Genomic DNA, 24,617 nt, shown 5'->3' on the forward strand with positions numbered 1-24,617 from the left:
AAAGGACCCCAGAGAGATTATGACTTGATCTCTAGGCTACCGACAGACAAACCAAAGAGAAGCAGCTTTCCACAACAGATGCAAGCAAGATGCTTTTGCAAATACAGTGGCAAAAATCACTAGTTTTACACCCATTATGTCTCAACACCTTTCAGATGAGACATGCTTCTGCTCAGTCTCCCAGAAGATGACTCGCTTTAAGCAACGCCTGGAGCTCTGTAATTTGGTTTTCCATTTCTTTCTTTGCATTTCACAGGGAACTTTTCTTATGAAGCAAACAGAACGCTGCCATGCTGAGATTCAAAGTCTGTCTGTCTATGGCACGAGCCAGATCAGCTCACTAGCAGGCCACAACTACATCCCTGTAGCATGTCCTGCTCAGAGCTGTGCTCTGAAAACATGTATAAACTGAAGATAAAAAGCAGCTCCATGCTGAAATGAATGGAGGCTCATGCCAACAATGTTTCTTCAGAGCAGCGAAATCAGTTCTATTGCCAGTCACCTCCAAACTGCAGGGGTTTGGGGTTGGGTTTTGTTAGTCGGTTTTGTTTGGGATTTTGTTTGTTTTGATTTGGTTTTGTTTGAGTGGTTTTTGATTGTTTGTTTGGTTTTCTTTAAATCTCTTACACCCAAAAGTACTGGTGTCTGAATACCCCTCTCCTCCAAAACAGGTGCTGCAAATGAGATAATCGAAGAGTTTAAAAAAATGTAAAGCTGGCCCGGACAGAGCTTTTTCTCTCAGTAATCCTCAGAATTCCCTGCAGGCATCAGAGTCAGAATCTTTAAAAATTCAGGCCATGCTATATGGTTAATCCTTTCTCACTGGTATTTTTACAGAGTATTTGGAAAATGTTGATTTGGCTATTTCAGCAGTTGGACTATCTTTCTACTGTGAAACTTCTGCCATTTCACTCGAAATTGTACTGTCTTATGAAAGATTGAGGACCTAGACATTCCTTCATTAGTCAGTCCATATGCATTAATTAACAAAAGTCTTTAGAACTTTAGCCTAGAATTATTCCCATTTTATGGCTAGAAAAACTGGATTAAGAATTTATCCTAACTCTCACAGGCAGTCAGCATCAGCAGGAACAACACTAGGTCTCTCGGATCTTAAGGCTTGGCTATCCATCAAAGGAGTAATTTACCAGTCCTGTAGAGCAAACTTCTAGGGAACACATTCTACTTGCCATTAAAGCCTGTTTTACTCTGAATAACTAAAAACATCAATTGATTTGAGTGATGACAAGCAATATTATTCACAGTCAAGAAATCTAACAGTTACACTATTCAGTAAAGAAAAATTATCAGCATATCTGCAGAACAAAGTTGCACAGGAAAACCCCTCTTGGGGGGCTAGAGATACAAGTTATCTGTACCCCATGTGCTTTACACAATTTAGGTTTTGGTGATCAGGTGTGTTTAATGCTACTTGCTCAACAGGACAGTCAAATTAAAGCAGAGTCATTCATGTTGCTTTGGGAAAATAAATTAAAAAAAGAATGATGAAAATTCATTACAACATCTGGAGAGTAATGTACCAGATGGCAGGTTCCTTGAGATCTGTGAATGCCCAGCATTTCTGAAAAATGAGGTCACAAGTACCAGCTTTGCAGATAGGGCTCTCCAAGGACAGCAGTCTGACTTCAGTGGGTTAAAAAGCACGATCCCCAGTGCCATTTTCCTGTAATTCAGTTACTTTTATTACATCAAAAGGTCAGACTCTTCCAGAACCTTTATTACACATTTCCATGAAATCAGAGTACAATTCTCTTCAGGGTTTTTCAGCATGCAAAATTTGCATCATGCTTATACTATTTTCCTTCTAACCTAATCAATCTCTGCTATTTTCAGACAAACTATCAACTGGAACACAGAAATATCTAACAAGTTCAGTAAACTGCAAAGCATTTTCTAGCGGCATGTAGGAAGCTATATGGCAGGATAGCCAGCTGGGCTAAAATAGAATTCTTTTCTGCCTTTCACATCAATTCACTTTAAACAACAATTTTTAGGCTTGACAGATGCTTCCATATGACTCATCTTGATTTCTCAGCTGATACCAGGAATCAAGCCAGGGTCACAAACCAGGGAAGCTGATAGTCCAATACAGTAATTGGTACCATGGAGATAGATGGCACAGATAAAAGTCTACTTGGAAATAAGACTGAGCTAACAAATAAAACCAAACTCTTTACTCTTTTGGTCATCTTTAGCAGCTTTCCTTAGGCATCTGCTCCTTTCGGCTCAGTGTATAGCCTTTCTGTATCTAATACATGCATCCTCTCTTTTCTCTAGTTTCTGTTGCCTTGTTTTTGGTGCCTTTGAGGCTATCTCAGTGCAACCTTCCTCCATTATTCCTCCAAGTGGAGACACTTGCTGGATTTTTGCTGGTACAAAGCTTAGCTTTCATTAGAATTAAATTTAAAAGCCCACCAAAAAAAATTAAAAAAAAAAAAATAAATCACAAGACAGACCACCTTCTTCCACCCAAACAGCACTCAAAGGAACAGCCAAGCTACGCTTATTTATAAAACCTCATCTGTAAGGCTCTTCTTGCTATTGCTGGCCGAAGACAGAGAATCAATTATAAACCTGACCCCAAACACTGAGCAGCAGTTTCCTCTAGTCTACCTCAGCAGACTTGCTTACCAATCTCGCTCGCAGCTGAATTTTCATGTTTAGCTGGTAAAGCACCAGGAGACAAGACATCACTTGGAAATTTTCATGTCCAGACTGTGTGTTACAGGAGGGCAAATTCTGCTGCTTTTGTGCATGCCTCAAGCAAAGGTGGTTTCAGTATTGCTTTTTTTTTAACTTTCAAGAGTGGAGAATAGTGTACATACAGTTAGACAGTTATGGAATTCAGGTGCTTTTGCAAGGAGTTAAAAGTGTTGATAAATTTTAGCTACAAAACAAATACACAGAAATTAAGACACATACATACCTGAGGTCACCCAACTAATCATTGGGAAGATACAAACCAAAATATGAGTCCCAGGATTTAACCATCAGAGGCTCTGATACAGCTTAGGAGTCACATCTTCAAAATCTTCAGCGCACTAAGGTTGCCTGAAGATTGTATCCTGATTGGAAAGTTACTCTTTTGGGTTTTAGTTTGCTTTGTTTTAATTGCTCTTCTGTAGAACTCTTAAAAAAATCTCAGAGTGCTTTCAGCATAACATCAGATGAGAATTTTCTTCAGAAGGCACATGGCTCCCTTCCTCTTCAGTGTGACCAACTACTGCAGAGCCAGCTCCTTTCCCTTCATGGTATCAGATGGAACCACACCGACAATGAAAACTCCCTTGGATCACCCAAAGACAAATTTACTTTACCTGTGGTTACGGTGGTAAGAGACAGTCTCACATTTTTGTGCTGTTTGCAGTGTTTCTTGCTTATTTCCTTAGTGTGTTTTCCATAATTCTCTAAAATTGATATTTGTTAAGTAGTATATAAACGCACCAAAAGGTTACAAGCATGTGTAAGCTACATCAGAAACAGCCTAAGCGAGGACAGTTCCAGTCAGCGACAAATAACGGGTTTCTGGCCATCAACTCAGCTTCCGAAACCATCCCAACGAGACTGCCAGAGTCCAGGTCAGCAACTGCAAAACTCCATGTCTCAACACGGCTCAAAATAAAATTCTCTTCCCACAGCAACCATTAGAGTCATTGATGACTTTTCCAGGCATGGACAAATGAGAGAACTGTAAAACCTTCTGCCTACCCTCCTCCACAGAAGATCCCCCTGGAGTTTTGGATTTGTCAATCTTTCATTCTTAGTTAGATCCCATTAGAAAAAATGCACAAGTTACAACAAAATCCTCACGTGTGCATATGAACAAAGGATTTATTTAGCTACATTTCTCTTGTCCTTATTCCATATTACTGGCCATTTATAAGATGGAATAAACCAGATAGCTCTACTACTTCTCTAGCTAAAATAGCCAGAACTGTCATCCAGCACAGTGACAGATGCTTAAAAAAAGAGGCCAAAGCTGTACTTTGAAATATCTGGGAACATGCTCCTCCTGTAATTTAAATTATGCTGTTTGTACATGGATACTCACTCTCCTCCTCCGCCTTCCTCACACTGATTATCTAACCAGTCACCATTACACATCTCAGATGAGAAACTATGCTACCTCCCTATGACCCCTGCTCTTACAAACAACACGGGGATAAGGAAACAAAAATCCCAACCTATCTGTAATTTTCTGCTCATTAGCCTTCCAGAAGGACAGTGGCAACTACCAGCTGGATGGTGTGACAGCTGCAGAAGCTACGAAGCACAACTGTCTGCTGGCAATCAGTAAAAAAATCCACTCTGTTTCTCTGGTTTAAGTAGATGTCTTGGTAAGGTTGAAAGGACAAAAGACTGATACGATCTTTCACTAACTCCAGAGCAGAGATGTAGACTTAAACTTGGCGATTCTGAATCATGTTCATCATACTAGCGATGGATGCAGACACGCAAGGAAAAAGACAGAAGGGCAGGGAGGCAACATGCATTTGCAGGGAGACAGGCAGGCTCCTCATCCTGGGAGAGCACACGTGCAAGCAGGTAGGTTAGATGTGCTGCTTAGGGACACTCAGCAGTGTCAGGTTAACAGTTGGACTCGATCTTCAAGGTCTTTTCCAACCTAAACGATTCTGTGATTCTACGTAGTGGCAGAATGTATACACAGAGGTTATGCAATCGATTCCAGATTTTATCAAGTCACAAAGTGACACCTAGGAAGTAATTGCACACTACAGAATTTGGAGAATGCATTTTTTTAAGTTATAGTTCCCTCATTACTTCAATGCATGACAAGCAGGGAAAGTTTACATAGTGCTAACATCCACCCTTTGGAGACATAAATCGAAGGAAAGATTCAGAGAGGGTAAAAACGATGCATTGATTCCAAACTTCCTTTTTGAAGTTCCAACCATATTATAATGGCAAAGAATTAGGTCAGTCTGGGCTTTCCCCAGTATGACTCTGCCCTGAATAGATGGGTTTAATTTACGTTCAGTATATTGCAGGTTGAGAACAAAATGTTTTAGAACCATTTCAAGGTAGCTACTGCTCATTAATCCAGGTTCTTTGAAGTACTGTCCTCGTGAATACAGCACAAAGCAAGTGACACATACAGTTAACACTTCATGTGTTGCCAACCCGCAAGATGGAAGAAAAGAAGGTTTCATTTCAGATAGAGCAAGAGCTATATAATTGCTAAAGAAATTAAGAATAATTACAAGTAGTTTGCCTGATAATTACCTGCCATTACATTTTTCTGTAGCATAGAGGGTAGACATCTACAAGAGAGAAGGAATGATCATGTTTTTCGGAATGGCAGACAGACGCACAGCATGTGGCTACATGGTAATCCTGACTGGTACACGCACACAGACTGGCAGGTTCCTTGTCCCCCAAAGCACGGAGGGATGATCTTGAGGTCAATGCGCTGGCTTGGGATTCCACCCGATTCTATCCTCAGCTCCAGCACAGCTTTATCGCACCACCTCAGCCATGCAATCTTTCTAATGCCTTAGTTTTTCCATTTATAAAAATGGAATCATAATCATTCACTAAATAGCATATTTATGAAGATACACTCATTCATGTGCCTTGGAAAGGAACCCCACAGAAAAAAAAACTAAAAAGGAGATAAATCAACATCTGTCACACAGCACACATGTGAGCAGCCCCACAGATTGCCACATGCTGGGATGTTTCCCTGACTCCCATTTTCCACCCATCACAACTCAGAGAAATAACTGAGGTCTGGAAGCTATCTCCTCAAGGAGATATTTATCCATTATCACAGTGCAGAATGGACCACTTGTTAAAGTTAATAAACTGGAAACTTCTGAATGTTTATATGAGTGGCAGCAAGAACTTCTAAAAGAAAAGGTTCTTTGCAAAGATGAGGACATAACTCCAAAACCGCAGGAGACACTAGAGAACTTCTGCATTTTAAAAATACTCGTACCAAACAGGAACAGAAAGAATTTAGGCAACAATATCAAAGGTTTCCAACTGTGACTTAGGGAACCAGCGACGGACTGAAAGAGCCACCTTGGTGGGCTACATAATGAAATGAAATTGTTTTAGGACTGAGGTAGAAAGGGAAGGGGTAGTCCCCACACGAGTGTGCGTTAGGATGAGGGATTCTTGCGTCAGTTACCTGCCAAATTGTGCAGGCAAAGAACAATTTCAGCAAATCAAAGATCCTCCCTCCTGCCGAGGTTACGGAGGCAGAGAGCAGTTTATGATTTAGAAAGGGCAGAAGAGCAACACGCAAACCAGTCCCTTTTGGAGGTGAGACTGACAGGATTAGTAGGGGACATGTAGAAGAACTCACACTGTGTACAAGAGGAGGGGGTAGAGAATCCCAGTTTTCAAACCAATTCTACCAGTAATCCTTTACTGCTACACATACAGGACTTCAATAACATCTCTCCAACTTTGCCATATCACATGCTATAGAAATGCTATTATTATTACTATTGTTATTATGATCAAGCTTCAGTCCACAGCACAATTTTACAGACAACTGTTAAACTGCTGTAATTAAAGGGACCTGCTGAGATCCTGACCAGCTCTGAGCTGTCGTGTTGTAAGAGGGTACCCGCCTGGCACGCTCCCCAGTGCTTTCACTGCCAAACCTATTTGCTTACCAGCTTGTTCCTTTCTGCCCTTGCTTGACCAGTCTGTGTGAACATGCAGTAGCAGAGGAGAGTCTGCCTGTGCTCCAGTTTGGTTTAATTGTCAGAGCGCATCTCTAAATCGCCAGAGAAAGCAGAACCAGGCACAGAAACAGCTTCAGCCCTTCTGTCACTAAATTTGTGTAGCTGAGCAGAAGGAAAATACAGTAGCCAGCTCTCACAGACTCACATGGTGGGATTTTGTTGTTGTTGTAATGGCTTTTAGACCACCTCCAGCCCACTTTCAGCTAATGCAGAATTGTTTGCACTGTACATTTTTTGGTTTATGCGATTTAGTTTTAGAGTGAGATACTATGAAAAAAAAAGTGTTGTTGAGCAAAGCAGGTCTATTCACTAAAGAATACGTTACTGATCCTAAAACCTTTCTAGAGATAATACAGTTCCCACCTTAAAAAATAAAAGATATTAAAATACTTACAGTAAAAGCTTGTCCTCTTTTCTGCATTAAAAACAAAACTGTCTCCCACTGTCTTCTGACAGCGTGTGCAAGCCAAACTGAAAATTCAGGGCTTGAGTGCTTCCCTGAGAGGAAAACCACATTGCAGCGAGACACAGAGAGCTGCTTGAGAAATGATTCACATACGGAAGCAAGCTGGCTTCACCAGTGCTTTGGCATTCAGCACACACACATATGCACACTTGCTTACTCAGGGGAATGAGAAATATTATATTTTCACCAAAGCAAGGAAGATTTATGCAAGCAAGCCATTTGTATCCCACCTCCAAAACACTGAGATGCTTCAATCTGTAAAGCTGATGAAGAGTTTCTTTCCATATCCCGTCATCCCCAACGGCAGAACTGGACACTGGGCAGAGAGCGTAAGCCCCAGACTATCCTGCATGTTCCAATCAAGTACAAACATGTGGTACATACAACGTAGGAAGGGTGAGGAGATGGCCACAGAAAGAAAGCATTTTTCAGAGAAAACCACAGAAGCAGCTTCCAGAAGCTTTTATATTCCACGCTAATAATCTCTCCCCTGAAGTGCCAGCAATCACTGCCAGAACACCTTACGACATTTCCCTTCCCTTCATCATTGCTTCGAAAAAGTGGAAAGTGTGTGCATGCAGGGAGGGAAGATACATTAATACACACGCTCTTACACAAGAAGTAACTAGAATCAGACCTAAGTGACTTCTTTTGAGCTGCCCAAGAAGTGTCGATCTGTTCTTTATTTAGAAGAGAGCAAATAAGAGACAAGAGTGAGCAAAGCTCAAGAACATTCCTCTTTCTTAAGCTTTCTAAAGAGAATTTAGTGTCTGAAAACAGGAAGGAAAAGGCCAGAGACTTTAACAGAATTAAAGTACGCAAAGATAGCATTAAGTTGGAGGAAACAGAGGGAATGGAAAGAGAAATCAAATCCAAATCTAAATTTCAAACACAGAAGCCCTAAGGTGTTTAGAACTGGACTTTTTGTTCGGCTCCTTGCAGAGAAGAGGCTGTTCACTGACGTCTCTGACCTAAGACATTCAGACTTTTAGCTACAGATCAGGAATTCTCTCCTGAACTGCCGAGAGGGGTCCTTTCCCAGCAGTGTGGACCTGGTATGTAAGCAATGCTGAGGCTACAGAAGTAGTCTCATAATAATGGAGAGACACAGAAGATTTGCAATATGAGCCTAAAAAAAGAGTTTCTGCATCTGAATGGTTCAACCGTTCTGCACCCTCTGGAACTCCTTACTCTGGGTGCAGAAGGGGTTTAAAGGAATCTAATGTTATGCCAAGAGTAAATTTACGTTTCAGTTCAGCTTTGGCACCACTACTGCCATCACAGAGCGACCAAACCTTAAGACACAGACTGAGCCCAAGCTGAATCCCTTCTGAAGATATGGATTTTTGGATCCAACTTTCTTGTGATATTCTTAAGAGTGGGGATCTCTTGCCTTCAGATCTTAAAACACCAGAACAACAACAACAAAAGACCTCATCATTACTTATTTAGCGTGTGATAATACTCTCTGCTTGGCAGGTCTCAAGCATACATTATTAATTATAAGTCCCTATACATTCAACCAATCATGTCAGGTGCTATTCCAAGTCCACCAACACCTGCAGTACCACCAATCCTTCTAACCAGCCTACTTTGCCAGTTTCTTCAGTACCTGAGGACAGGCTGTGTGATCACAGATAGAACTTGTCCGTTCTGTATTTTTGTACATCTAATATTTAGAGGTTTTGAGATTCTTCACAGCTCAGCTAAGAAGGCAGTACTTTGTCATCCATATTTACAAAATTCTTGTAGATATTGTGATCTACATGCACCACCTCTCCCCTCCTCAAGGAAGTGACACGACATTCAGTGATGCATGCATAGACAATGAGGTCACTTAGGTACCCAGTGGAGGAACTGCAAGTCACTCCCTCTGCTTTGGTTACGGACCACCTTCAAAACTGAACAGATGCAGCTGGAAAATACTGACTCGGAAGCAAATGACTGCAGGTCCTGGACCCTGAACTCATAAATGGGAGGGACATCAGTTGCATACACCGTGCTGAGAAGCTTCTTTGTCTGAAGAAAACAAACCAAACTTTTTGGACTGCAGCGCACCATCTTTTTGCCGTTGCTGGTGAGTTCGTCCGGGCCCAGCAGCATTGTCAGCTCAATAGGTTTTCCTGTCCTTCAGCCAAGAGAAATAAAGAACTGAAATGAGGGGACTGGGGAGAGGAGATGAGCTACTATATTTCGAAATAACCCACAAAGATGTTTTTAGCTTTGATAAATATAACTTGAGCAAGACTAAAAATGAAAATTCTCGGACATGAGGAGACAGTCACAGCACTTACATGCTTCAGCTTTGGTAGACAGGCTGGAATAGTGGCATACAATTTTCCCAAACACAACAAGACCAGACAGTAAATTTGTTTATTTAGAGGTTTTCTGGTAGCACTTCTTGCTATAATTATCTGATCTCTTTACTTAGACCAACGAATTAATCAGCACAAAACCTTCTGAATTGAAAAATTGCTTTTCTGTTTAATGAACAAAGTGCCCAGAAACAGCCAGCTAAAACAAGCTGGCTGTGCTCAAAGAAAGCCTGTGGCCTGTTCAGGGCCTTAACCATAATTACTTTCACACAGCCAGGATGAAAAAACAATTTCAAGTAGTGACATAAACTTTTTAAAAGAATCTGCCAGGTTCTCACCCAGCTGGTGAATTTGGTTGACAGACAAAACAACAGCGAGCATATTGCTTGCGTGCTGCTCAATCCACTAGCTCCCATGACTCTGCAACGAGGTAGGAGAACAAGATCAAACCCCACTAATCCATGCACCTTTAAAATACTGCATTTGAGGAATTCACATGCTTTAGGTTGCAATCTGCATTGCCTGTGCAATTTTACAAGAACAAATACAGATGAGACAACCTAATGGAATGGGCAAAGGGCAGAATTTCTAGTGGTACAGCTCATTTGAGAAGCAAATGCACAGAAAGAGAGCATGGAGGAAAAAAAAGGCTCACACAAGGAGCAATATTTAAAGTATCTTTGCGTTTACAGATATTTACGCTATATTTAACTGCTTTTGTGCATGCAACAATCTTAATTACAAAGGAGAGACATTCCATAAACAAGGCTATTATGTCAATAACAATGTCTTTTTAAAGCAAGTCTCTAATTCAGTTACAGGTCTTGGAACGTTACTGCCTGGCGTTATAAAACCAAAAGTAATTACAAAGGAAAGTCTGATGCATCAGACAGTGGGTATTAGTGGAGTCAGGCCATGGCTCTGGGACAGCATTTACTCCGCTTTCTTCCTTTTTGTACACAGCTGATACAAACTTCTTTATTTTCTCAGCTCCACTACAGATGTCAGGAAGTTCCAGCAGCTAGTGGACATTTGGAGGATGAATCATGGGACACCATTTTCCATTTTGACAAAAACAACTGCTGTTCAGTTAACAAGATGATGCTGATCAAATGGGTGGATATAAAGAGTGAACTCCTGCAACTGTTGCCAAAAAGGCTCTGCCAGGGCAAGAAAGCTGTGTGCGCTGACTTGGAGAACTCAGATGATTTTTTCTTGTTGTTGTTCCCCTTGTTCTTAGACTATTATGCAGTTCCCACTCATGTACCTGAGGAGCTCAGCCTGTGGCATAGCTACCAGCTTTGACCTGCGACTAAAGAAAATATTTGTTGCTGGAAGAGATTAGAATAATTAAATTTGGAAAAAAAGCAGATATGTTTTACAGAACATGGAGTGCTACAGGAGACAAGAAAAACAGCTTCCTCTGATGCCTATTGCCAAAATTTCAGAAGACCAGACAACAACTTTAAAATTTCCAAGGGAACAGCCACTAAGCCAGTCAAAAATAGAATTAGGAAACTGCCTGTTTCAAAAGTAAGAGTCTGGAAGAGGCGCCAGCATTTTTCAGCATTTCTGTCATTTCCGAGTGGAACGCTGAAGAGTTAACAGATATCTATCTACCAAAAAAAGCCAACCAACAGAAAAAGGCAAAAGGAGGAAGGAAATCTATGTGGTAAAGGAATGTTAAATATATTTCATATATTGAAAATAAATAACTCTATTCACTTTCACACACGGTTATCTAAAGTTTATTTTTCTTTACAATTTTTAAACGTCTGCACTTTCTCAGGCATCACAGCAGCAAACCAGGGATAGCTTCCCTGCAGTCACCCTCCTGTTCAAATGCAGATAAATCTGAATATGTGAAAAAGGCAATACTCAGTGCTCTTCCCTGAAGGAGGAACATAAGACTTTCAGTGTTCTTTTTTACTTAACTGAATTTTTGTATTTCGATGACTAAATGAAGGACTTAAGAGAAAGGGAATAACTCCATGCTTTATTATTCCTCAGTGCTAATTTTCTGATATATAGCTAATAATGTGGCATTCACTAACAATTCATAAAGAATTACCATATTCAAGTAGCACAGCAAGTTCTTACTACCTACCCAGGCAAAATACTGCACAACCCTACTTGCTCCCTTTGCTTATTGTCCGAGTGGGATCTCATGCTGGAAAAGCTCACATTTTATCACTTAACGGGAAAGGAATTACAACAGGTATCCATCAGAAACACTAAGGAGCCTTGAACAGAAAACCATTTAATTAAATTTTTGCTGATCACTGACAATGGAAAGCTGTGCAGGAAAATTAAGGACTGGAGGAGATGTGTGCTGGAGGCTGCCTTAGAATTAAAAATCCCCGACGGGATGGTGTAGGAACGTCCTACTGCTTTGAACTTCTAGGTGCATTTCAGGCTGATGCAAATAAAAGACCTGAGATGTCAGCTTTGTTTCAGAGGGACTTGCACTGGAACTGCTGACAGCCCCTGAATGGAGCAGACCTGCAGGGTATGCCTAGATGCACAGAGTGCATCACGGGGAGCCCAGCAGCAACAAGAACTAGGACAAATTAACAGAGAAAACTGATGAAGCACAAGGAGTTCAAGTCCCAGGAGATGAACAAGCCCTCTAATGTAGATCACGATTTTAGAAAACTATTGGTAAGGCTGATTCCCCATATAGCAATGTCTTAGAGTTGCTGTCGTTCTTGCTCTCTGCATCTTTTACAGATTACTTAAACAGAATCAGGTAATCACTGCAGTAGATTAACTCATCTGTTTTACAGGCAGGGAAACAAAGGCACCGAAATTACTGACAAAATATCACAAGCTAGTAAGGACCTACAGTGCCCATTGATTTTAGCTCCCATATAGCAAGTCATCAGTTTTGCAAGAGACATGCATATTGTTATACGTGGCACCCAGAATCAGAGCATAAAAATTTGTCTTTGGTGACCTAATCAAATCCATAAAGAGAGAGAATCTAAAGTTCAGCAATCCCTTCAAGACAGCTTGTATGAATGAACGTTTGCTGCTCCTTAAACTTTTAAATCAACTTAGCACACTTGAGGAATTTAACAACGCAGCTGAAACTTGAAGTACCCAAACACTGAGATCCTCCCAGTATTAACCACAGTGTTACAGAATAACGATTAAGAAACATGCAGTGGCACAATGCAAGAAAATTCCGTTCTGATACCCAGGTGCTGCTTTCAAGATTTCTTATGAAAATTATTGCCTTGGATTTCTTGGTTAGTAATCATAATTACTTCTGATTTTCAACCCTCAGTCCAAATTTGGCACACAATAAACATAACTAAAATCAATTATGAGCATTTTTAAGGTCAGCAAAAGATCTTAGTATGTGGATCATGTTGCCTAGGAGGACAAATATCAGTGCTTCATCAGCATGAGCTCCTCCTCCAGACAGGCAGAACTCTCCATCAGAGAGGTGCACAGCACCACTTGCTCTGGCTCTGTCCTGTCAGTTGTCCTCACACACAAACACAGAAAGTGAACGTAAATTGTACCTCTCCTCAAGGTCCATAAGCTCTGCCTCCCATTTTCTTGTACAGAACAGCTACACTGAACAGCCCGTTACCACCAGAAAGCCTCTGTACTGAAAGAGAAAAGGTCTGAGTGCCAAAACCAGCAGGCACAGCTGATGCAGTGGAGAGCAGCAGAAATAGGTGCTCAGCTTTCAAAGATTCTATAAAAGCAAGTGATAATTTAAAGTCTCCAGCAGATACTAAAATAGGTGAGTAATGAAACAAGAGAACAGATGGCATGAAAATGAAGAATTATCCTATGGAGTTTGTGACCTGTTCACCATAAATAAATAAAAGCAAAACGACCCCCCTGAAGTGGTGGAGTGAACGTGTCACCTGGAAAAGCCTATAGAAACAACTGTCATTACAGAGCAAAAGAGCATCGCTTGGCTGAGCAACAGGAACTTGGGAAAGAAGGCAGATGTTAGAGAAGGAAGGGAGAAGATTAGGAAATCCAGGACAGCAGGAAAGTCACTCCAGGTGTCACCCAACTAAATGCTAGCCGGGTCCACAGCAGCTGAAGGCCTAGAGCAAAAAAAAAAGTAGCGCTTTGGGAATACAGAGAAATGAGGAGCAAACACATAAGCCAGCTCAATTTTTTCTCCTCCAGACTGAATCACTCAGCCTGCTCCTATGGCGAGTGGAATATCACGATTTTGCAGCCTTCATTAGGATTAATTAGTTCACATGTTGACAGCATCAAGAGAGGCCAAGTGTTGACCCAGTCGAGAGCAGCAACATTTTCTGTTCCTGCAGGAGCTTGCTGGTGAAGACATGGTCTCCAGGGAAAGCTCGGTCTGTCCCTGCCCATAAAACTGTCCTCTATTCCCTGATCCGAGGACAGACTCCAGAATCAATTTTACGCCTTTCAGTACCACTGACGTTAACTGTTATTAAAAATAAGAAATATGTTATTTTTTCCTCTTTGGTATTGCGTGTGATCTCCTTCAAACCGTGAAAACAACAGCCTTAGCATTTTGCCCTGCTGTATCTCAGGGAGCTGAAAACCTTCTACCAGCAAGAAACTCTTAGCAGTTACCATGGTGACACTGGTAATGGATATTTAAAGGCAGCTCACTCATAATCACATCTATGAGATATCAGAAGGCTTTAGTAAGAAAGACACAAAAAGCTTGAAACCAGGGAACCAGCCAGGCTTAGTGATGGTGTAAGTGGACAAGAAATTTATTGAAAGATCTGTTTATACCACCAATTAGCTGGACACAAAGGACTCCTTCTGTTCACATCTGAAATGGCACTGAAGCTTGCAGAATAAGCTATTTTTAGTTAGTCACTTCAAAATTGGTTCTGAAAGCCTCATTTCAATGGTGGTAGCTCTATAAATCCGTTCAGAGGAGTCCTTACCAGAAGTATAATAAAAAGCTGTGCTAAAGCTCATCCCACACTAGAATTGGGCTGCTGGAAATTCCCCAGCCTACCAGCATTGCCTGGAAGGGAAGAGGTTCCTTCCGACAGAGAAACGTCAGTGGCAGCTGTAGGTAATGTTGCTCTCTGCACCCACTCGAGTGGCCTGACACCACGGAACCGACGAGCCCCACTCCTGCAACGCAGCTGCAAACCTGGCTCCAAAGAGACCTCACCTCCCCGCCTGGAGGGCTGGGCAGCCTACAGAATAGTGTCATGCTGCTTCTTACGTCTTATTATGCAGTGAGGAAACTTGAATCTGGACAAACGTGAAGCTCACTGAGTTGAGGAGGTATCTTTGGTGATTTCCGTTCTAGTCTGTACTGTTCCAGTCCACTGGAATGTAACAAAGAGAATCTGCAGAATCAGATCTCTTCGGTGTGAAGCCACTCCACCAAGTTGGCTAAGCCTATGTAACAGTCATCAAACTGAGATTTCCTTTCTCCTTTTGCTGCATATTTCCATGACAACTTTCCCCCAGTATCAACTTCTTTATATTGGAAAGGTCTCTCAAAGAGAGTTCAGGCTTCTATAGCAACAGCTAAAATCCCTGGGAGATGATGATGTCTGAAACTTTGTACAGATCCTTTTTTAGACCATGCGTTACAACACAAGTGCATTTCGAATTTCATAGGTGAAAACTATGTGTAATATTAGGGAAATTATGAAGAGAGGAAGGAGTAACTTGCTAAAGTGGGACAAGCATAAACCAACCACCTTATTTTCAAAAACAACGTGCGCTTTGAGATATAAAATGTTAAAGAGAGAAGACAAGATCAAACAACCGTCTTGAAAACCCACATCCTGCTCCTTCTCTCTGAGTGAAGAGTCACAAGGAACAAGTCTGCTGATCCTAACAGATTTTATCGAAATATCTCTCCTCTTTCTCTGTGCAATCTATCTTATACTGACTGACCTAAAGAAAAAAAAATATCAGTGAGTCAGGCTGCCTTTTCAGTTTTAACTCCCATATACCTGCCATCCAGGTACAGCCTAGCCTTTTTTCAGTACTTCAGCTGTTTGCCATGGTAGTGACAGTATTCTCCAACACAGAAAGCCTTGCTACCTCAGAAGGAAAAAATAACTGCATCTTCAAACAAATAAATTGGCCAAACTCATACACGCCAAGTGAAGTACAGAGGTTAAAGCCACTTTCTTTCACTGAATTTAGGTGTATTTCACAAAGTACTTAACTTCTCCAGTGCCCTTTCAAACACAACAATCTTTTAAACAAAAAAAAAACCCTACTACATTCACAACCTGTATGAGAAGGATGAAAGCATCAGCTTTCCTATATAGATGACAAGACTACAGAATGGAAGCATTATGTGGTGCTGCTAGAATCGGGGCCCAGCACGCCCCTGCACACTTCCTTTTGTAGCCACTGGAAACCTCTTTGCTACATGAGAGGCAAAGTTGGCAGTGTGACCAACTGCAAAGCAGGTGTGACTGACAGCTTTCCCTTTTTTCATGAAAACATCCATTAATTTATCCCTTCTTCCTCTCATTCCCCTAGATCATCACAGTCCTGGTAAAGAAAAAAGGTGCAGACAGGTAGGTATGAGGGAAAAAGAATGAATTTAAGCTAATTAGTATTGACTTCCACCTTCAGCCACAACCTGCCCAGTTAGATTAACTTCAGGAAAGACTCTGGAACTGGCAGTTTTACAAAATAAAGTTGAGCGCCATGAAAATTAGGGGTTTTTTTAATAGCAATGCTAAAAATGACAGTCGAAAACTATTCAAAACCTGAGCGCTCTATAACTAAGAGACATATGCAAAAACAGATTTTCAGACAAAAATCCCCATTATTTCCAAGGTTTATGCTGTCTGGAGAATACTGAAGTGTGGGAGAAAGACTGAGTCACTGTAAAGGTCAAGTGAAACGCAATTATTTAATATCTCCATGTGCTGCCCTCTGCTGAAACAGCCACTGAGCACATTGGAGCACTAGGTCTGTTGCAGGCTTTAGAAAAACTCCTCATCATCTGCACCTAATGCTGTCATCATACAGGGAAGAGGCACACTCACACAAAACGAAAATGTTTCATCTAGGACTAGGCAAGGTTAAAAATAACCTAAGCTCTGACACTGGACTTTACAGCTCCGAGATGAAAGCATGATTTCAGGGACAGCATTCAGATAAGAGCCTGGTGAAGGAAGAGGATCAAATGCATTGGCCACACATGCCTAAAATAGTGAAAGCTCCCAGGTTTACAAAAGAGGAACAGCTGAAAGTTTCATTTGAATAACTTATTTATCAAAGATGTGTTGAACTCTCAGATTCTCACTCCAAGCCTTAATCCTCCAGCTGATTTCACTCACAGGAAAAGTCTGTTCAGGCAGCTGAGATTATTCAAATACTCAAGCACATGTATTTGTTCCTATGTAGAACACAGAACAGCATGAATGGGAAAAGAAGAAAATCAATTAAACACCTAAAGGGGGGAATATAACAAATATATTTTATATACTAGTATTTATAAATAAACATAAGTGGTTTATATAATTATATTCACAAAATATTCCTCTGTAAAAATATTGTATTTGCAAACAAATAGTAACCCTGCCTTTTCTCCAAAACCCAGGAACAAAGAAAAGAAAGCAAAAACAACATTCTAGCTATACATGTAAACTCTCAGTGCTCAGATTCCAAAACCAAGGTATCTTTTTTTCCCTTTATGCCTCTGGAAAATAGGCTTTGCAGTGTGACTTCAAGATCAGCCCAACTAGGTTATTCTGGATCAAGGAGAAGATTGAAATCTAAAGTTTAGAACTCCTTAGGGAGATCATCCTGCCAGCAACCTTCTCTGCCTTGTAAAGACACTGTGTTAGTGGATTTTCACAGTATGCTTTTCGATGGTTTCTGACCTTAAAAAACAAAGAAAACCAACAAAATAACAAAAATAAAAAAAAAAGAGTAGAAGAGCGAAGAGCACTGGGCAGGTGGACTCTACTGGTCCCGCCAGTAGAGGGCAGTGGGATTTAAAAGGAAAGTTGTTTAAAACGAACTTTTACAATGAAATACTTGACGCTTATATTATTTGAACCTACCTATCCAGCCCGAAACGAAGACACAAGCAAGGCAAAGTGCAAAGGATAAAAGAAAAAAGAAAGAAAATTGATTACTTCAAGGTCTCTAAAGAGTTGCATTTCAGGGTGTTACAGATCAAAAAGATTTCATACTTAATTCATTGTTGAAAAATAATTATTAAACCTTTTAAATATTTTTCAATTATTGAAATACACTACTTTGAAGCCTTCTCTTGAAACCATCACAGTTATTTCTCAGGGGTTTAAAAATCTACAGGTAACTTTTAAAATTAAAATAGAAAAACATCAAAAAAAGAAGTCAAGAAAGCTATTTTTTACTGCATACCCATCTTCACTTGTGCCGAGGGGAACAGAAAACTGGTTCCAGTGCACAAGAACAAGAAAGTAAAGCAGGCTAAGCAAAATGCATCACAAGCAAAGCACGTAGAAGATTTTTAGTGTTCACAGCACCTTGTTTTGCCAGGGTAAAAAGCAACATTCCTCACCTCATTACCGAGCAACACAAGCACACCCGGTTTCATGTGATCTGACACGAGCTAAGTTTGGAAGGACAGACTCCGGTTATTCTCCAAGCACTTCTGAGATACACACACCCTGAAGTAAAATTGCCCCTTTTACGCCGGAACCAGGCAGGGTTTCCTCAGAAGGGCTGAAGGAGATGGCCTGATGCTCCAGCGTTTTCCCCGAGCGTGTGGAAAACAGGGAAGAGCGGAGATACCTGCGCTGAGCTCACGCCTGAGGTGCCATGGGGCTCTGCAGCTCCCACCTCAGGCGGCGCCGGAACGCTGTCGGGGCAAACCGCAGCTGGCCGCGCTCCGGCCGCCCGGCACGTACAGCAGCAGCGGGGCCGAGCCGCCCCTCCGCGGGGCCGAGGGCTTCGGCAGGAGTTGGTCTCCGCACCGGCAGCCGGGCTCGGCTCGCAGCCCGCTCACCGCCAGGATCCGCTGCCCTCAGCGGAGCACGCTCCGGGCTCGTCCCGGCCGCTCGAAGGGTGCCGCGGGGAGAGGCTACAACGGCGGGTGCGGGACCTGTTGCCCCCAGACACCAGCGCAGCCAGGAGTCAGTCCGGGGCGAACGGCGGGGGGACGGCGCCGACACCGCCTCACCTCAGCGCTTCCCGCCCCCTCCCCGCACCTCAGCCCGGGCAGAGGGACTCGGTCCCGCACTGCGGCACCTCAGCCCTCCCCCAGTCCGGGGCTTCCCCGGGCGAGGCTGCCGGCCTGCCCCAGCCAGAACCGGAACCGGAGCCGGAGCCCGAGCCGCGCTCACCTGCTGCTGCCGCCGCTCCCGCTCTCAAGGATGCTCCGGCAGCCGGAGCCTTCGCCTCACCTGCAGCGGCCCTGCCGGCCGCCAGGGGGCTGGCGCGCAGCACGCCAGGTAATGTAGTCCCCGTCTGTCCCCAGAAACCGCCAATCCCGTGGGACGCCGCGCAACCCGCCCACCCGCGCCGCGCCGCGGAGCCTGCCGGGAGTTGTAGTTTTCTGCCTGGGCGCAGCCGGCGCCTCCTCTCAGCGGAACTACAACACCCGTGAGCCCCCGCGCGCCGCCGCGGCTGCCGGGAGCTGCGTTCCCGGCGCCACGAGCGGGCCGGGACGGGGTGCCGGGCCGGCGGCGGGTGTCTGAGGCCGGTCATGGCGGCAGCGCCGCCGCCCTCCGCTGCGGGCGGCCCGGAGCCGCCGCTGCAGTACAGCCTGCTGCTGCAGCACCTGGTGGGCGAGCAGCGGCGGCCCCGCGCCTGGGACCCCGCCGCCCTCGGCGGCATCCCCAGCCCGCCCAAGAGCGAGGAGCAGAAGATGGTGGAGCGGGCCATGGAGAGCTGCGCCTTCAAGGCGGCGCTGGCCTGCGTGGGAGGTGCGGCGGGGGCGGCTGAGGGGGCTGGGGGAGGCGGGAGGGACGTGGCGTTGAGGGGGAGCGGCGGTCAGGGCAGCCGGCTGTGGGGGCAGTGGGGGGGGCGGTCTCCGTGCGTCCGAAAGGGAGGGATGGAGAAGAGGCTGCAGCACAGGGACCCCCGTTTTTAATTTTCCCTCCCTCTGAGCCTCCTCGAGTACCTGTCACAGGTCCCAGGGAGGGATCTCTGTCTCTGTGCCCTCCTTGCGAAGGACGAGGTGCTCACAGCCTTCCCCAGCACAGCACGGGCTGTCAGCAGGGAGGGTGTCAGCAGCAGTGTCTGTAGCACGAAGAGACTCGCCATTTGTGCTCTTGCACTGCCCCCTCCGCGCTGCAGCACTGACAGATACCGGGAGCGGAGGTGCTCTGGTGCCTGTAGGGAATGTGCTACTCGAATACAAAGTTTTGCTTTACTTTTTTTTTGTCTTTTACAGGATTTGTTCTGGGAGGTGCGTTTGGTGTCTTCACAGCCGGCATCGACACCAACGTTGGGTTTGATCCCAAGGATCCCTATCGCACGCCAACCGCAAAAGAGGTCCTCAAAGACATGGGGCAGCGAGGCATATCCTACGCAAAGAACTTCGCCATTGTGGGCGCCATGTTCTCCTGCACCGAATGCGTGGTGGAATCTGTGAGTAATAACTTTTTAAGCATTATGAAATGTTTTCTTGTACGCTTAATAATCTCTTTTACTAGATCCAAATAAGTTTGTATATTCCCTTTGTGACGGGGCGAGGGTGTAGGCTAGTTTGTTCTGGTTTTTGGCCATCAAAGCTTTCCAGTTTTGAGACCTGTCTTCAGAACTGCTGTTCTGAACAAGCAGGAGAGCATGCAATAGCAAAGTCCTTTTCAGTTCAAGTCCTGAATGCATTGGCAAGTACAGGCACTACTTTTTGAAACCCTAGCTACAATTACTTGTTGTTACTTTAAAACATCAAACTGCGATTTGCAACATGGTAATTTGAGCCTCTAAAAATTCCATATGGAGAAACAGATCCTTTGATGAAAATTCTTAAGTAACAGGCCTATTTTCTTCTTGCCCCTACAGCAAGAAATGACCCTGTGCAGCTCAGTGGTAAATCTATCATCCATTTTCTGAAACAGGAAAATTAGCCTGTTACGAATTTCGGTACTGCCTTTTAATTGAAAGACACAATTATTTCTTAACTCATCTAGAAAAGCATATCTGCTTGCACAGTGGAGCCGAAGAAAGAGATCTCTGCACTAGTGAAAAACTAGCATGCTCTGGTTATGGAAACAGTACATCTGTGCCAGCAGGGTGCTGTGGCTCTCACCTGTGCTGAGACCAGGCAGGCTCCGTGTTGCACTCACGTGGCGCCAGTGCACAGTGCTGCTTTCTGGGGGCTGTATCAGCTCACCTGAGAATCTTTGCCATAGCACTGCATTGCACCATATGGATTTGTCTTAACTCTCCTGGTGACCCGTCCCTTCCTCTTCTCCTGGCCCTGCACGGCTGATGTTTGAAAGTGCAGGGGGCCATCTGCTGAGAATAGAGGGGAAAAACATCCTCAGCTGAGAAGGGGCTGGAAGGTCATTTACTCTCTCCTGGTATTAGTACAGCTAGTGAGAATCTATTCCATATTTACTTGTTGACTCTGATTTTTAATTCCACAGTATCGTGGAAAGTCAGACTGGAAGAATAGCGTTATTAGCGGCTGCATCACAGGAGGAGCAATCGGCTTCAGAGGTGGGTAGTACCTGCTGCAAACTACTTCTGTGATAAGGCTCTAATTTGGTTAGGTAGCATGTGGTGTTTTTTTCTATTAATCTCTTTCCATAATGATGTCAACACGAGAGTGTACTCCAGACTGGCAGAATTGCTCTCTCTGTCACTTTCCTGTCAGTGTGCAAGATGTGTGTGTATAGGGAAGACTTGGTCTTACAGGACAGTGAGATTAGAGGAAAATCAACAGAATTGGCTTGAAAGAAAAATCAAGAAAAGGTGTTAGCTATCCACACTCTTCTGTGGTGTCGTGGGGAGGGAGCCAAAAATACATACCAAGCCACCCTCTGAAGGTACAGCTCTTGTGTTAACAGAGCTCTACTTAAATATACTATCTCACTGGCAGTAACAATTTGCACAGTGTGTAAAATGCTTCCCTCCTTTCTCCTTTATCAAATCAAACAGACAAATCTCTTTAGCTCTAAAAGTGCAGGAACACTGACTGGGATTTGAGTCCAGCAGACACTAGTGGGGACTTTGGGAAGCCCTGAGTGCTAACAACATCTGAAGAAAAGCCCCAAGTAGGAAGAGAGCTGCTTTGCTCATCAGAAATACCGAACTTCGCTCACTTCTCCTTAAGAAAAAAAAACTCTCCACAGAGCATAAAAGAAATAAAGTGCTCTTGAAAGTGCTTCTAATTGAGCTTGTTAAGTTGTGTCTCTACTGGACCTAATCCTCTTAGAGCTTTCAAAGCTGCAGCTCCTCTTCCTAGTCCAACAGCAACGCCACTTGCAGTGCTCAGATCAGAGCGCACTGAAATCAGCAATGGCCACTGGCGTTTTCTCTTCCAGCCCTTGGGGGGAGACATAGCAACACAGCACCCAGCCCGTGTGCCGTGCTAGTCCAGCCGTGGTCGCTTTAAGTCCTATGTGTGCCAGGTTCCCACCCTCTCCTTAGGCAGCGGTAGTGCCAGTGTTCCCTGGTAGCAGACTGCCAGGTTCCTGCAGGTGTAAGCTCTTCAAGCCAGCACAGCATAAGCTAGTTACTGGGAAGAAAAATCTTTCCTATTTTGACTCATTCTTTCCCACTCTTCTTGCATTGCAGCTGGTTTGAAGGCAGGGGTTATCGGCTGCGGTGGATTTGCCGCTTTCTCCGCCGCAATTGATTACTATCTACGGTAACAGTGGGATCCCTTGGGAGCAAGTTTCCCTTTGTTCCAGTGCTGCTGCTAAGAGCCTGCATCACGGCAGAAAAAACATCAGGCTTACCTTTCCACTGCCTTTGGAGTCCCGATCAGTGCAAGCTGGATGGTGTTGGCTGCTTTTCCTGAATGACTAACAATAATCTGGCTCAGGGCCCTGGCATGCTGCGTCGGGCAGGCTTGCGGGAGTATGTGAGGATGGAGCCAGGCACAGTGAGCAGTATCTCCAGGATGGATCAGCTGACTGTCAGTTTCCAGGAAACAAGCCTGGACTCTGAGCTTTTTCAATCCTTTGGGTCTGATTTTGATTAAGTCTGTTGTTAGCATCAAGTGAGGCAGGAGGACAATCTTCAAAAAGAAACGCAGTGATTTAGGTTACCGTGTATTTGAACATGCTGCAAGTGTTTAACAGTTACCAGTTTGCAGCTTGCTACTCTGTTGGGGAGAGGTAAGATCCTGTGGAGAAATAAGTTTGTTCCAGGCTTTTCTTAAAATACCAGCTGAAGGCAAACCACCATCTGTACAACTTGTCTTATTTGAAGTACAGAGATGAGAGCCAGATTTCTTTACCATGTCTTAAAGGGAAAGGCAAAAAGGAATCCTTAGCCTTAGAACCGCATGGTTACTGGCAGATGAACAAAACAGTTTAAGGGGGAAAAAAAAAAAAAAAAAAGAGAGGTTGTTGCAGAAGTATAATTCTCTGTAGCCACTTGGTTAGCCTGATTTAACCTCGCTGTGGGACTACAAATAATCTTGTTACTGCTTTAACTGCCACAGGCTCACCCCATTAGTTCCAGCAGTTTGATAGTGAGACTAGAAAGCAGAGTTGTGAGAATAAACCATTGTTAGACAGATAACTGGGCATTCACTTAGCACACATTCTGTTTCCCATCACATTCCTGTACCACCTCTGAGAGCCCCAGTGTTACACTGAGGGAAGCAAAGTGTTGTTTCTGCAGAACAGTGGTACTGAAGTCAAAACATCTGTTCATTAGCTCAAGGAGCGGGGGTAATTTTTATACTCAGAATAGTTTAGACTGATTTTTAACCTTCATTGAGCCACTCTGCAAGGACGAACACCCAACTTCATATTTTTGAGGCAGCAGGATTTCAGATTCAGTGCACACACCTAATGGGGGTTCTCCCACCCACTTCCCTTCCTTTGCATCCATGGTTTGATATCCCTGAACAGTGACAGCACTTGCTCACCTGAAAGAGCAATACTAGCAGGGTGGTTTGGCTGATCTGGTGGTCAGTTTGGGGGCATGTTGTCTCCCATTCCCACATGGAAGGAAGTGGGGAGGCAGCACCATGTGATCTATCAGATGAGGTTTCCAGATTGCCTGATGTCCCTTGCTGTGCTTGTTCAGTATCCCCAGGCCAGAAGCTGTGCAAGTCAGCTGAATTTTAAGCTTGAGTAATTCTGGGCTGATTAAACAGGCTGGCTCCAGACAGTCCAGGTTTTTCCCTCCAGAATGTACTGAAATGCAAGGATGTAGCCCAAACCATAAGATGTTTCTTAAAAGACTGCCTGGCACAATGCCGGTGCTTATACCACTGGCTTGAAGTGCAACTAGCAGGATTTCCACGACAGAAACAGAAGAAGCTGTGATGCCAAGGTGATCAGTTAGTGCAAACAGCAACACCACAGGGCTCCTTTTGTGCAAATGTTGGAGCTTTGCATTTTTATTAACATTTTTTTTCTCCTCACATGGTTTACAGCCATTTAAAGTTTATAATCTACAGAAATTTAAACAGAACACAAACAAAAATATATCCTTAACAACTTTTGAAAGTCAAATATTAATTAACAGTTCTATTCTACCTGTAGCTGCAAGAGTCCACCCCCCTCTTTTCCTTCCTGTAGGGACAAGCAAAAGCCAGTCACGGGGACAGCCCCAGCCTGTTGTGCCAGGGCTGTGTGGACCGGGCCTCCAGCCACTGTCGCACAGGGGGGATTTGGCTGTACAGAGTCTCCATCTGGAATGACAGTATCATGGACAGAGACTTGGACACATGTAACAAATCAGACACACACGGATCTGTTGTGCAGTCAGATCTAAAACTCGGCCTCCTTACTGTCCAGGGCCAAGACAGACGCCTGGTTATTTTCTGCAGTGCTGTTTCCCTTCTGTTTAGCTGGTTGTCAAGAGGAGCAGGGTCTGAAGTGTGAGCCCTTTGGAGGGGGACTGGAAGACCTCCCCTCCTTTAGTTGCTTTGCTGGTGCGGGGCCGGCAGATGCTGCCTTCCTTGGGGAGGTGGCCTTAGGACATACCTGGTGCATCCGTGGCAGGCGG

General features: G+C 43.9%; 1 protein-coding gene across 1 annotated transcript; it reads left to right on the top strand.

The window, feature by feature from the left end:
* Positions 1 to 19,179: 19,179 nt before the first annotated feature.
* TIMM22 (translocase of inner mitochondrial membrane 22) lies at positions 19,180 to 24,147 on the top strand. The gene is made up of 4 exons (XM_086624657.1): positions 19,180 to 19,399; positions 19,870 to 20,066; positions 21,071 to 21,143; positions 22,224 to 24,147. Exons 1-4 carry the CDS (start codon positions 19,180 to 19,182, stop codon positions 22,298 to 22,300), a joined length of 567 nt encoding a protein of 188 aa, XP_086480783.1. The 3' UTR covers positions 22,301 to 24,147.
* The last annotated feature ends 470 nt before the right edge of the window (positions 24,148 to 24,617 follow it).

This window comes from Tauraco erythrolophus, chromosome 21 (assembly GCF_009769465.1).
Source record: "Tauraco erythrolophus isolate bTauEry1 chromosome 21, bTauEry1.pri, whole genome shotgun sequence".
Lineage (NCBI taxonomy): Eukaryota > Metazoa > Chordata > Aves > Musophagiformes > Musophagidae > Tauraco > Tauraco erythrolophus.

What these genes read in the sequence shown, in the direction of transcription:
- TIMM22 (XM_086624657.1), top strand. Translation starts at nt 19,180, where the DNA reads ATGGCGGCAGCGCCGCCGCCCTCCGCTGCGGGCGGCCCGGAGCCGCCG. An exon ending in GGCGCTGGCCTGCGTGGGAG is followed by an intron (nt 19,400 to 19,869) that starts GTGCGGCGGGGG and finishes TGTCTTTTACAG; the next exon opens with GATTTGTTCTGGGAGGTGCG. An exon ending in CCGAATGCGTGGTGGAATCT is followed by an intron (nt 20,067 to 21,070) that starts GTGAGTAATAAC and finishes TTAATTCCACAG; the next exon opens with TATCGTGGAAAGTCAGACTG.